Genomic DNA, 14,442 nt, shown 5'->3' with positions numbered 1-14,442 from the left:
GGCATACAGATAGGTTGGACTGGATGGACGTGTGTCTTTTTTCAGCTAAATCAAGTATGTAACTATGTAACAATGAAAGATGATAACAGATTGTAAGTTCTAATGAGCAGACCGTCTGATTCCTCTTTTATTGAATTGCATAGTAATGGTACTGTCTGCCCTCATGTTGTAAAGCACTGCATAAACTGTTGGCGCTATATAAATCCGGTATTATAATAATAATAATAATAATAATAATAATAACAGCTCCCAACAGGAATGTATTCCTGTCGGTCACTTTAACCGCTTCCGGACCGCCCAATGTAAATGTACTGTGGCAAGGTGGCACGCACGCGCCGCTCCCGCTGTTATTGGACACAGCGGGAGCCAATCATCGGGTCTATTTACATTTAACCCCTTGATCGCCCCCTAATGTTATTGCCTTCCCTGCCAGTGCCATTTATACAGTAATCAGTGCATTTTTATAGCACTGATCACTGTATTGGTGTCACTGGTCACCAAAAAGTGTCAATTAAGGTGAGATTTGTCCACCGCAATGTCGCAGTCCCGCTAAAAAATCTGCCATCTTTAACCAATATGGTGAGATCCAAAAATGTAATTTGGATGGCACTGTATTCATAACATAATTTGATGCCCAAATCATTGGCATTTAACCTTGCCATAAATTTATGTAGAGAGTCCTCATTTCCCCTCCATAGGAGGAGCACATTATCAATAAACCTCCTCCAAAATTCTATCTCAGACTGTTGAGTGCCCCAAACAAAACGTTTCTCCCACCAAGACATAAATAGGTTTTGTTAGTGAGGGAGCAAACGTGGCACCCATCGCCACTCCAGTTTTGTGTAAGAAAATGTTTTCGTTGTGCCAAAAATAAATATTCAAAATTCAGGAGCTTTAAAACGAAATCCCTCTGGGTTTTTCATTTTTTTAAACCAAAATCCCTCTCAGGGTGTGAGCCCCCTTAATGGGGGAAATGTTTAGCTGCTTCAAAACCCCTATTATGGAAACATCTGCTGTGACAAGTAATAGCTTGTTCTCAAGTTACCTGTCTTAACAGGTTAATCATTTGTTTTGTGTCCTTAAGATAGTATGGAGTTTTCTCAACCAGAAGCTGTAAAAAAAATATATATATATATTTCCCAATTCTTGAAATTAATTTCTCCCTTTTTCGCTTTTCAGGTTTAGTCTACAAACCTCGTGACTATGAAGAAATGGATGTCTGCATGGCTCCTAAATTCCTTACACCTCTTATAGACCGCAGTGTAGTGGCTGGGTACAGTACAGCCTTGAATTGTGCTGTAAGAGCTTATCCAAAGGTACACAGCTGTCTCTAGTGAAACAGATCATGTCTGCAGTACAGTATATTTAAAAGCATTCAGCACTCTTCTACAGAGAAACCTGATTGCCATGAAATTGATCATTTTTTTTTTTATAAATGTCCGTTTTTACTGGTGCAAGGAATTTGCTGGCTGTAAGTCATTTGGTAAACAAATACACATAACCTATTTAAAATAATTTCTTTTGAACATGAATTTTGTCAGTAAATAGAGTGTGAGGTAGTGCTAATTGTTTCCTCAAAAAATATGTCTCACGATTGCATTATTTTAAAGGTCATTGAAATGGGTGAGTACTATAAAAATGATGATTTTGCCGAAAGTTCTTTATATTTTTCAAACACTCCCGATAAAAATTCCAGAAACATATTTTAAAATCTTGGAAAAGATAATAGGAGGTTTCATATGGAGGGGAAAAAAGCCGCGTATAGCAGTGGAGACTCTGATTAGACCCAAAGAGGAAGGAGGAATACAGATGCCGGATTTCAGAAGGTACTATGAGGCAGCGGTAATGAGGAGGATTACAGACTGGGTGCAGGGTGAGGGTGGAAGCAAAAAAAAATGGGTAGAAGTTGAAGAAAGTCTAAGTAAAAAAGAGTTGGGGAATATAATATGGGTACCGAGGCAATATAGGGGATTACCCCTGGATACGCCTGTAATAACAAAAGAAACTTTTAGAATATGGGATAAGGTTTGTAAGAAAAATAAATTGCCCTATAATAGCCCGCTGCTGCCATTGACAGGTACGGACTACTTCCCGCCTGGTAAGGAGGGGGGATTGTACCGGAGGTGGTCAACCTCAGACACCCTAAGATTGAAGGATATAATAAAAGGAAATGAAGTCTGTTCGGTGGGAGAACTCCAAGAGAAATATGGACAGTACCCAGGAGATAGGTGGAGACACAGACAAGTCCAACATTTTGTTAGCACTCTGTCGAAGCCCTTGCGAGCTATGAATGAACTAAATCAATGGGAAAAACTTATGACCCAAGGAGAATCTGGGAAAGGGGGAATATCAAGTATCTACAAGATGTTGACAACCAAGATAGAATTAGGGAAATTGAAAATAATAGAAAGTTGGGAAAAAGAACTTAATCAAACCATATCCAATAAGAAGAAGAGACAGGTATTAGAATACGTCCAGGCTACTACGATGGATGCAAAAGTAAAAGAAACTAATTATAAGTTACTCACTAAATGGTACTACGTACCGATTAAATTGCATAGAATGAATAGTGAGGCCTCCCCCTTATGCTGGAGAGAGTGCGGGATGGAGGGAACACATGCCCACATATGGTGGCAATGCCCCCTCATACAGGTATATTGGCGGGAGATATTAGGACTGATAAAAAAAATCAGCGGATATGCGATAAGATATGACCCATGGGAATGTTTGTTTCACACTACAAGTATGTCCAGGAAAAAGTATAGAGATTCCTTGGTCCCGTTTCTGTTGAACGGAGCCAAGGCACTAATACCTAGGAACTGGAGGGAAAAAAAAGTACCCACGATAGGGGAATGGCTCCAAGAAATTGATAAAATGAAAGTGATGGAGGAGCTGTGGTCCTTTCAGGTAGAGTCTGGGCCAAGATATGAAATGATTTGGAGGAGATGGAGGGATTTCAGGGCTGGGGGGAGGGAGGGGGGAGGTGGGGGAGGAGAGTTTGGAGGGGAATAGGGGAGACCGTTGGTGGGAAACCTCCTGTCCCCCCCCCCTCTTATTTGTTTCTCCTTTTTTCCTTTTTTTTTTTTTTCCTTCTCCCGTTTTTTCCCTTTTCTCACCTCTTATTTTTTATATTCAAGTAAATACACAATAAGGGGAATTAACCCCTACACTCTTCACTAGTATTCTAGATGGACTCAGAGTTTTTCTCCTTTTTTTTTTTCACAATTCCATCGTGTTTTTGTGCACTTAAGTAAATACATAGTAAGGGGAATTAACCCCTACTCCTCACTATATTTTAGTAAGATTTCGTGTTTTTTTTTTTTTTTTCTCTCCCTCCCTTTTACAATATAGAAGAAACTGCTCTTAGTTTTATTTTCCTTCTCATGGGGTAGTATTTTTTTTCCTCCCCTCTTATTTTTTTTTATTTTTTTAGTGCACTCAAGTAATTACACAATAACGGGAATTAACCCCTACAAATCTCACTATATCTTAGATGGACTTAGTTTTTTTTTGTTTTGTTTTGTTTATGTACACCTAAGTAAATACACAATAAGGGGAATTAACCCCTATAGTTTTAACTATTTTTCTTTTTTCTTCTCTCCTAGTCCTTCATAATTCACTTTTGTTATTATATATTTAAGTAAATACACAATTAGGGGAATTAACCCCTACATATCTCACTATATTTTAGTAGGACTTAGTGTCTCTCATTGGGTTTTCACAGGGGAAAGTGTCCCCCTTATTTTTTTTTATTTTTTTTCTTCTCTCTTGATTTTTGTGCACCTAAGTAAATACACAATAAGGGGAATTAACCCCCACATTTTTCACCCTTTTTTTTTTTTTCCCTCTTCCTCTCGCTCTGTCTCTCCCCTCTCCCGCTGTCTCCTCTTTCTCTCTCTCTTTCCCTATGTCCTCCCCCCCTCCACTCACTGTGGGTATAGGCATCTCCCATGGAGACGGAAAGGGAAGGATCGGCCCTGGGGCAGAACGTGATGGAGAAATCCAGTAGTAGAATGTAGTATTGGTAGAAGAAGATACAGTGTCTATATCTGTCTTTTCTTCTTTTAATTAAAGGGGTACATACTGAGACCTTAAAAAAAAAAAATAAAGGTCATTGAAATGTTTCAGTTATAAGTAAATTTAAAGTATATGGAAGTCCACAGGTGGCTTTTCACATCAAGCTTATTTCCAGACATTTTTTTTTGTAGTTATAATTGGAACGTCTAGAATATTTTTATTGTTGTCTGAGATTTTTTTGGTGAGATTTTCGAGTGAGGGGACACTAGTTCTTAGGGCCTGGGGGCAATTAATTCCCTTAACTTGCATAGATTTCCTCTCACTTCCTGTTTGACTATGGGGCAGGAAGTGAAGGGGAAATCTCTGCAATGGGTCAGGCATGGTAAAAAATAAACTGATAGGGGCTATAACCCTCCCTCACTCTATCCAAAATAAAATAAAATAAATGTTGCATATATTTCTAATTTAAGCCCAAATTTCTGATAATTTTATGGAGAGGTCTAAGAAGATATAACCATGCCAATGGTGCAGTAGAAAACATATAGCACAGTGAGGAAGGTTTGTGGTCCAGGATGATAGGACAGTCAAAATTAGAAGCCGCTTGCGTTACACTAACGGTGTAGCACAAGCCAGCATGGACTCTTTCCTTGCTGCCCCCTACAAAGTGCTGCCCTAGGCCTGGACCTTGTTGGCCTAGACCAGGATACAGCGTTGCTCACAATAGATGATGTCCTTGGAGTGACAAAACATGTACGCATGGGGGCGGGTCATCCACTTGGTTTGGAAGCAGCGCCAGCAGATTGGAGCGCACGCCAGATTCCATACTTGGATGACATGAATTGCCAAATGATTCCCAGGCACCAGGATTGTGAGTGGTTTTAAACCCTTGCAGTGTGGGGGGGGAGTCACACTGCTAAAGTAGTTTTGAATCTTTCAGGGAGTTCACCTTTAACTAGGGTGATTGGCACCTAAACCAGTGCCAGACATGCATGCTCATTAACCGGTTCCTGACCGCCTCACACAGATATACTGCGGCAGAATGGCTCTCCTGAGCGAAATTCTGTATATATACGGCTTTGCCCAGGAGAGCCACCAGAGGACGTTCGCACGCGCCCCCTGCACGGCAGGGAACCCGATGCGCAAACCATCAATATACGCTTAATTGCTAATTTTTTTTACCAAAAATATGTAGAAGAATACATCTCGGCCTAAACTGAGGACATTTTTTTTATAATTGGGATATTTACTATAGCAACAAGTAAAAAAATATTGTGTTTTTTTCAAAACAGTTTTTTGTTTATAGTGCAAAAGATAAAACCCGCAGAGGTGATCAAATACCACCAAAAGAAAACTCTATTTGTGGGGAAAAAAGGACGTCAATTTTGTTTGGATACAACATCGCACCACCGCGCAATTGTCAGTTAAAGTGACGCAGTGCCGTATCGCAAACCAATATCCTGGTCATTGGGTAGCCAAATCTTCTGGGGCTGAAGCGGTTAAAGCGCATGAGCATGCACAGACTATGGGATGCAATATGTGCACACTTAGATCTTTTGGCACAACAATGCATCCAACCTTCCTGACAACCTCAGTGCTATGGTTCTAAATTGCATAGCTCCCAACTGTCCCTGATTAAGAGGGATTGTCCCTGATAAGGATCAATATCCCTCTGTCCCTCTTTGCCCCTCATTTTGGTCTGATCTATATAGTTGTATATAAAATGCACCTTTTATCTTTCAAAAAGTGTTTTGCAGTGCTAAACCTTTCATCCAAATTCTGCATTGGTAAAAATTCAAAGGCCAATATAAAATAAGAGGAGTGGTAAAAAAAGCCCTTGTGGATTTAAATAACCTTTTTTGGGTTAATTATCCTTTAAGGGGGTGTATCAGGGGGCGTGTCCTATGCCTATGTAGGTTTGCAAGTAGGTGTCCCTCATTCCTATCTCAAAATGTTGGGAGGTATGGAATTGTGTTTCTGAAGTTTTGGGTGTTTCAAACTATTTTAAGGATTTTTGCCTTTTGCATAGTCAGTGAAGACCCCCTGTGAAGTCCCACCTTACCTAAAATCTCAAGGTCATAGTTCCAGAGGGACATAAGAAAGAAACTACTAATGAAATTAGTTTTTGTGGAGTAAACTTTTACAATACAAAATAAGTAGGTGTCTCTAGATATTAATTGACCTTCTCTCAAATAGTCATTCTTAAAGTGTGTTTCTTTAATGCAGCCTAAAGTGATCTGGATGAAAAATAAAATGGAGATTAGAGATGATCCAAAATTCCTCATGAAACATAATCAAGGAGTTCTTACCCTGAGTATCCGCAAGCCCAGCCCATTTGATGGTGGAACCTATACCTGCAAAGCCATAAATGAGCTGGGTGAAGCTGAAGTGGACTGTAGATTGGAAGTCAGAGGTAACTTATGCAATTATTTTATTGCTTCGTTTAAAAATGCCAGTATATGTTAATGGTCAGGGGATCAGGGATATCCGCAAAAACAGTTTACATTTTTCCAAACAGGGGAAAAAAATGTGTTATGTCAGTAAACAATAGAATAAAAAATATGCACAATTTTTTTGTTATACATTCATAGGTAGATTCAGAGAGATTGCCGCAACTTTGCGGCGGCGTAGCTTAGCGTGTTTAGGCTACGCCGCCGTAAGTTAGCGAGGCAAGTACTTGATTCTCAAAGTACTTGTCTGCTAAGTTACGGCTGCGTAGCCTAAAGCGGGCGGGCGCAAGGGCGCCTAATTCAAATTTGTCTGAGGGGGCGTGTTTTATGGTAATGAGGCTTGACCCGGCGTGATTGACGTTTTTTTTTAACTGCGCATGCGCCGGGCGCCTACATTTCCCAGTGTGCATTGCGGCTAAGTCCGCAGCACGGGCCTATTGATTTCGACGTGGACGTAAACGACGTAAATCCCTATTCACGGACGAATTTGAATTTCGAAGCGGGAACAGCGGCCATACTTTAACATTGTCTACGCCACCTAGGGTCCAGCTTTAACTTTAGGCGGCCTATCTCTTACGTAAACGGCGTAAATGTACTGCGGCGGCCGGGCGTACGTTCGTGAATAGGCGTATCTACTGATTTACATATTCTACGCCGACCGCAATGGAAGCGCCACCTAGCGGCCAGCCGAAATATTGCAACCTAAGATAGGACGGCGCAAGCCGTCGTATCTTAGATATGTTTAAGCGTATCTCTGTTTGAGAATACACTTAAACATAGGTCGGCGCAGATTCTGAGTTAGGTCAGCATATCAACTGATACGCCGGCCTAACTCTACCTGAATCTACCTATCACATTGTTTCCATTTGTGGACTGACAACACACAGCATTTTTGTGGATTTTTGTGGATTCAGTATTATCAGCCTGGCTCAGTTTTCTTTTGTCAAGCTACTTAGACCCACCTACTCTTGTATGTCCACAACCTAAGAGCTAATCATTTTGTAGTCACAAGATAAGGATGGAGGGCTCATTACGCTTCTTAAAATAACACAGGAAGTGAGTACTGGACACAGGACACCTCTGACTAACAAGATCAACATTTTTGCAGATATGAAATAGTATTAACCAACAAATTATTATTTTGCAGCTTTCAATATATTTACTGTGGTGGTTCCATTTGTTTTCTCTTTTAAGAGCTTTTATTTTATTTTATTTTATTTTCACCTGGTGATCCAGCCAATCAACTTTCTTTAAAAGACAACGCTGTCCACCAAAATTGTAAGAAGGTTGAGGTGAACCATTTAACACTGACAGGGGTGCTTATAATGATCAGTTTTTATTCATTTACATTATCTCACAAAAGTGAATACACCATTTTCAATTTTTGTAAATATTGTATTATATCTTTTCATGTGACAACACTGAAGAAATGACACTTTGCTACAATGTAAAGTAGTGAGTGTACAGCTTGTATAACAGTGTAAATTTGCTGTCCCCTCAAAATAACTCAACACACAGCCATTAATGTCTAAACCGCTGGCAACAAAAGTGAGTACACCCCTAAGTGGAAATGTCAAAATTTGGCCCAATAAGCCATTTCCCTCCCCTGTGTCATGTGACTCATTAGTGTTGCAAGATCTCAGGTGTGAATGGGGAGTAGGTGTGTTAAATTTGGTTTTATCACTCTCACTCTCTTATACTGATCACTGGAAGTTCAACATGGCACCTCATGGCAAAAAAACTCTCTGAGGATCTGAAAAAAAAAAGAATTGTTTCTCTACATAAAGATAACCTAGGCTATAAGAAGATTGCCAAGACCCTGAAAATGAGCTGCAGCATGGGGGCCAAGACCATACAGCGGTTGAACCGGACAGGTTCCTCTCAGAACAGGCCTCTCCATGGTCAACCAAAGAGGTTGAGTGCAAATGCTCAGCGTCATTTCCAGAGGTTGTCTTTGGGAAATAGACATATGAGTCCTGCCAGCATTGCTGCAGAGGTAGAAGGGGTGGGAGGTCAGCCTGTCAGTGCCTCTTCTAAAGATGATGCATAAGAAAGCCCGCAAACAGTTTGCTGAAGGCAAACAAATTAAGGACATGAATTATTGGAGCCTGTGATCTGATGAGACCAAGATAAACTTATTTGGTTCAAATCATGTCAAGCGTGTGTGGCAGCAACCAGGTGAGGATTACAAAGCCAAGTGTGTCTTGCCTACAGTCAAGCATGGTGGTGGGAGTGTCATGGTCTGGGGCTGAATGAGTGCTGCCCGCACTGGGAGCTACAGTTCATTGAGGGAACCATGAATGCCAACATGTACTGTGACATACTGAAGCAGAGGATGATCCCCTCCCTTCAGAGACTGGGCCACGGGGCAGTATTCCAATATGATAACGACCCCAAACACACCTTCAAGACGACCACTGTCTTGCTAAAGAAGCTGAGGGTAAAGGTGATGGACTGGCCAAGCATGTCTCCAGACCTAAACCCTATTGAGCATCTGTGCGGCATCCTCAAATGGAAGGTGGAGGAGCGCAAGGTCTCTAACATCCACCAGCTCTGTGATGTCATCATGGAGAAGTGGGAGAGGACTCCAGTGGCAACCTGTGAAGCTCTGGTGAACTTCATGCCCAAGAGGGTTAAGGCAGTGCTGGAAAATAATGGTGGCCACACAAAATATTGACACTTTGGATCCAATTTGGAAATTTTTACTTAGGAGTAAAGTGAGTTTTACTCACTTTTGTTGCTAGCGGGTTAGACAATTAATGGACGTGTGTTGAGATATTTTAAGGGGACAGCAAATGGACACTGTTATACAAGCTGTACACTCACTACTTTACATTGTAGCAAAGTGTCATTTCTTCAGTGTTGTCACATGAAAAGATATAGTAAAATATTTACAAAAATGTGAGGGGTGTACTCACTTGTGAGATATTGTATGTAAAACCTTTATCCCAAAATGAAAAAAAATATATATTACTGTAACTGCTTAAAAATGTGTTAGCTGGAGTTTGGCTATAATTCGTTAATTTGGCTATAATTCGTTAGTCAAGTCCGTCTAAGTATGCTAGTATATCTAATACCACCCACTCCTAAAATTCACTATGCTGCTATTCAAAGGTGTTTCTGTTGCTTCCCTAAGAAAGTGTGTTACTGGCCAGATCACTAGGTGAAAATAAAGAAAATTAACACTAAAAAATTAAAGGTAATGTAGTCACCATTTTTAACGATTGGTAAACTGCAATATAGCAAATGTTTGTTTTGATTTAATACCGCTTTATTAGACTAAAAGGAATTGGACACCAAAAACAAAATTAAGTTATCTGTATTTGAAAATAGTTCATACAAGTGTGTTAACTAAATTTTTTCATTTCTCAATGCAGTTCCCCAGTAATCCCATCCTGGATTGATAAGCAGTTCCGGTAAGTATTGTTCGAACTACAAGAAAGACTGCAAATAATGTTGGCTAATGGCTATAGACAATAACAGTCTTGCCTACATGTGCTATCCAATGTTTTTTGGGCAAGCTTCTGCCCAAAAACAGAACCCACCTTGTATTAACATTTTTCTTTTAGAAATTAGAGGAGGGGAGGGGGGGATACCTGCAGACAGTCTTAGTGCAGAATTATCTATGTTGAAAACAATTATGAAAGGGCAGGTTGTTCTAATATAGCTGATGATTCTGGCTCCAGAAAATCCTATTCATGGCTGTTGGAACTACCCCACAGGCTTAAGATCTCTGCTTGATCCATGCAAAAATAATCAGGAGGCTGGCATCTTAAATCTACGAGAACATTACGTTTTGTGTGTTACAATGATCAACTAATCTTTAACTTAGTTTCCTACTCAAGTGATGGATACACAGTGTACCCAGTGTTCAGGTACATATTTCCTTTGCTGGCCCCTGACATTAGTGCCTTCCTAAAAAGGGGGATCAGGTCAATAAAATATTACAGAAAGTAAATGGTGCAGCATGAATGCTGACAAATGAGGCAGCCCACCTACTGTGATGCAAAGTTATCATGTAACAACTTGATACAGCCATTGGCATGCAAAAGAAACAGATGTACTGCAGTTTAAACTGACTTCCAGGCAAACAGCTAAATGTACAATTGAAGTACATATACTGTATAGCTCCCAACCGTCCCTGATTTCGAGGGACTGTCCCTCATTTTGAATATAGTCCCTTTGTCCCTCTTTCCTCCTGATTTGTCCCTAATTTTTGGTCTGATTTCTATAGTTGTATATAAAATGCACTATTTATCTATAAAAAAAAAGTGTTTTACAGTGCTAAACCTTTCATCCAATTTTTTAATTGCTGCGTCTGTAATTCCAAAATCGATAATAAAGGCATAGTAGTGGTTAAAAAAAAAAACTTGTGTGTTTAACCAATCATTTTTGTATTATTTTCCTTTAAGAGGGGGGGGGGGGGTGGCAGGGTATGTGTTCTACAAAGTAAAGACAGATTCAGTGATGATTCAGGGTGAAGCGATACTAAAGCCCTGTACAAACGGCCAGGAATCCTGTCTGTTTGAAAACCATCAGTTTTCCTGACGGGATTCCTGCCAAGCTTGCCTTGAAAAGCCATGTATACACACGGCCACACAAAAGAACCGCCGTTTTTTTTTAATGGCAAGAACGCGGTGATGTCAAAGGCTACGACGAGCCGGCTAAATTACGTTCCATGCTACCGCGCATGCGTCAAAATTGTTATCGAGCATGCATGGTTTATTTCCCCTTCAGGTAAGCATACAGACGGTTTTCTCAGCAGGAAACACTCTGCCGGGAATCCCGACGGGAAAATAGAGAGCAGGTTCTCTATTTTTTCCCGCAGTTTTCCTGTCGGAGCATACACATACACACGGCCGGGATTCCTGGCCAAAAGCTCACCTGGCATTTTTCCTGCCGGGATAACCGGTCATGTGTACGAGGCTTAAAAGTATTTAAAACAACATATAAGTTATAGCGTCTACAAAATCGGGGATAGTTTTATGGCATTTTTATTAAAAAAATAATTTTTATTACTAGTAATGGCGGCAATCAGCGATTTTTATCATGCCTGCGACACATCGGACACTTTTGACACATTTTTGTGAAGGGGTTAACCACTAGGTGGTGCTGTAGGGGTTAAATGTGCCCTAGTGTGTGATTCTTACTGTAGGGGGGTGTGGCCTGGCGTGACACATCGCTGATCGTCATTCCCTATGACAGGGAACAGACGATCACTGACACTGCCACTAGGAAGAATAGGGAAAGGTTTGTTTACACGTACCTCTCCCGTTCTTCAGCACTGTGACCCGATCACTGGACATCGGCGGCGATCGGGAACCGAGGGTCCCGCGGGCACGGTCATGGAGCTCAGGACCGGGTCGCGAGCGCGCCGGCGGTGGCGCACGCGCAACCCACTGCTGAGCTTTTAAAGGCAACGTACCTGTACGTATGTAAAATAAAGAAAAACTGTGCTAGAACCCAAAATGTGAGACAAGAGCCGCCAGCACTCCAACAAACAAAGTCAAACAAGAATAAAAATAAATAGCGCAGCGCTAAATAATCAAGAGTGGTAAACTGTTAAGATAACCACAAATAGATGGATAAACCAATAGGGTGATATTAATAAATGGTGAAACACATAATATAATAAAGTGAAAGTCTGTATGTAATGAACACACGATGTGAAGAGATTGCTTCCAGGCAGCAACACTGCTAATTAGCCAGTTGACTGATCAAGGTAACTTCATATAGGAAAAAAGTGAGGTTCTTTACCATATAAGATGGACCTGTACGTGCTTATGCCCAGCCGTGCCACTCTGCTGATGTATATCGTTGTGCGGCGGTCCTTAAGCGGTTAATGTGCCCACTCTCATTTCTTCAATACTTACCTAGACAAGAATTATGCCAGCTTTTTATGGCCTCCTTCTCTACCTGCAGCCTCCTAGGACACATCACACATCCCAGGAGGCTGCGGGGCTCACAGTGTTGCCCTGCCATGCACATGCACAGTGGGGAGCCAACTGTGAGACTTCAGGAAGTCGCAGCTGTCTCCCATAGCCTAGATGAGCGAAAGCCTAGAAGCAAAGGATCAGCTCAGAGGAAGAAAGCGCTGGATGTCGTTGGCTGGTTTTGTTTTGGGATGTTTGTTTTTACTGCACAGATTCTATTGCAGGAAAAATCATTACAGTACAAAAAATAAAAAATTAATTGGCGGCATGGCGGTAAGGGTTACAGGAAGGAAGTATAGTGTGAGGGGAGCCTAAAGGTGGGATTTTACTATTCAAAGGGAACCCTTTGAAAGCTAATACATTTACAAAAATATGTACTGTAAATAAGTTTCACTAATTTTTGCTTTTTTCTTTACATTTTGCAGCTTGAGGTCTGAATGAGATATACCTGGGTCTTTCATTTAAAACTGCAAAGAAGAAAAAAAAGAATCTGTCTTCATCATGTGTTTTGTGGTGTCCTATATTATTACTAATGTTTGTTGTGTATTTTTAAATATGCACTTCTTAGTATATGTGAACAACTTGCCTCTTTGTTCTTGTTAACTGTTGTTGCACTTTTCTTATGTAATATGTGTCCCTTTGTCGGCTCATCATTATGTGTGCTAAAAAAAAATATTCTGTATGTCCTGTATAAAGGTCCTTGTTCATGTTTAAATCGCTGTTTGCCATAATCTAAAAAGCATGCTTGGAGAACTTCGGATGGCAAAAATTCAATTATTTAGGCTCAAGGACTAAGGTTCAGACCCACATGTCTTACTAATTATGTTGCTCACAGATTACTTGTGAGAAAAACTGTCTCAGAAAAAGCTTTAAAAAAAATGCTTGGACTAAACTCTTTTAGGGTATTGCTTAAATTATTGGAGAGTGAGAGCATTAAAGTGGCCCTTTCACCTTTTATTTCTTTTCTTTTTCATTCCCTCCCTTCAATTGCACACTTACTAGAAATGTTTTGTTACCTGTGAATTGTTTAATATTGCCACGACCCTTCCACTTCCCATAAATTAGATACCTTTAGCTGCCCGCAGCCTCCTGGGATTTTCAAATAAAACATCCCTGGGGGCTGCAGTTTGGTAAGTCAGTCGAGGTATGATGAGACTTTGCGCCTGCATTAGATGTCAGCAATGCAGATGCAAAAACTTGCAATAATTCTGTACTTACTGACCTGCACCCTCCTGGGATGTATAATGTGAAAATCCCGAGAGGCTGCGGGAAGCTGGAGGTATGTCACTCTAGGAAGGTGGGAGAGTGGATAGGCAATATCAAACAATTTACAGGTCACAAAACCTAAAAACTCTTAGCGCATGTGTAATAGGGAGGAAGGAGGGCAAGAATAGACAAATCCAAAGTAAAATTGAAAATACTCAATGTTTTATGGCACACGGTTAAAATCTTGATGATATTAAGGCAAAGAATTATCGAACTGTGCTCAGTTTTTAAATTGTAAATGGCCTGCCTGAAAACAGATGCAAGTGTGATATTACCTTTTTTTTATTGCAAAGCTTCATGAATATCAGTATCTGATTTAGGGGTCCATTTGTAAAGCAGCACTGTGGCCTAACACTGTGGTGTGCTTTGCACTCTGCTTGCTTCAGAAGGTAGAGCCTGGTCACATGACCTGTCAAAAACATGTGTCCGACCTCTTCTCCAATCAGAGAGTTCTTTTTGAAGTGCTACATAGACAGATATCTGTGTCATACTGCAGGCTCTACGTCATGGCCTGCATTTTATAAATGGGCCAAGGTGTGGAGTAACCTTGTAATCTATATGTGTATTTTCACAACAGTTATTGGGCATTAAATTGGGGTGCAATGCAGTATAATAGGGTTAAATGGGGGTACAATGCAGTGTAATATAGAACTTTACACAGGGTGCCAGCATCGAAGTGATTGATCTGGTTGGAAATTTTCTTGTGAGTCCTACATGTTCTATTTTCCTTTTACAAAAATAAGCTGGCCCAAGTCACAGCCTGATGGGTAATAAAATGT

General features: G+C 40.6%; 1 protein-coding gene across 4 annotated transcripts in view; it reads left to right on the top strand.

Annotated features, from left to right (window-relative positions):
- Positions 1 to 13,263, top strand: part of LOC120915362 (myosin-binding protein C, fast-type-like) — a 186,188-nt gene extending 172,925 nt beyond the window's left edge. For all 4 annotated transcript variants that reach the window (XM_040325789.1, XM_040325788.1, XM_040325791.1 and 1 more), the window contains 4 exons: positions 1,180 to 1,316; positions 6,241 to 6,427; positions 9,842 to 9,880; positions 12,823 to 13,263. In XM_040325789.1, the coding sequence (XP_040181723.1) occupies positions 1,180 to 1,316; positions 6,241 to 6,427; positions 9,842 to 9,852 (335 nt within the window). In that variant the 3' untranslated portion in view covers positions 9,853 to 9,880; positions 12,823 to 13,263. The remainder of the gene's footprint in view (positions 1 to 1,179; positions 1,317 to 6,240; positions 6,428 to 9,841; positions 9,881 to 12,822) is intronic.
- Positions 13,264 to 14,442: the final 1,179 nt, after the last annotated feature.

The sequence above is a fragment of the Rana temporaria genome, chromosome 10 (genome assembly GCF_905171775.1).
Source record: "Rana temporaria chromosome 10, aRanTem1.1, whole genome shotgun sequence".
Lineage (NCBI taxonomy): Eukaryota > Metazoa > Chordata > Amphibia > Anura > Ranidae > Rana > Rana temporaria.
The sequence above is the reverse complement of the archived record's forward strand: the minus strand, read 5'-3'. Positions and strand labels throughout refer to the sequence as shown.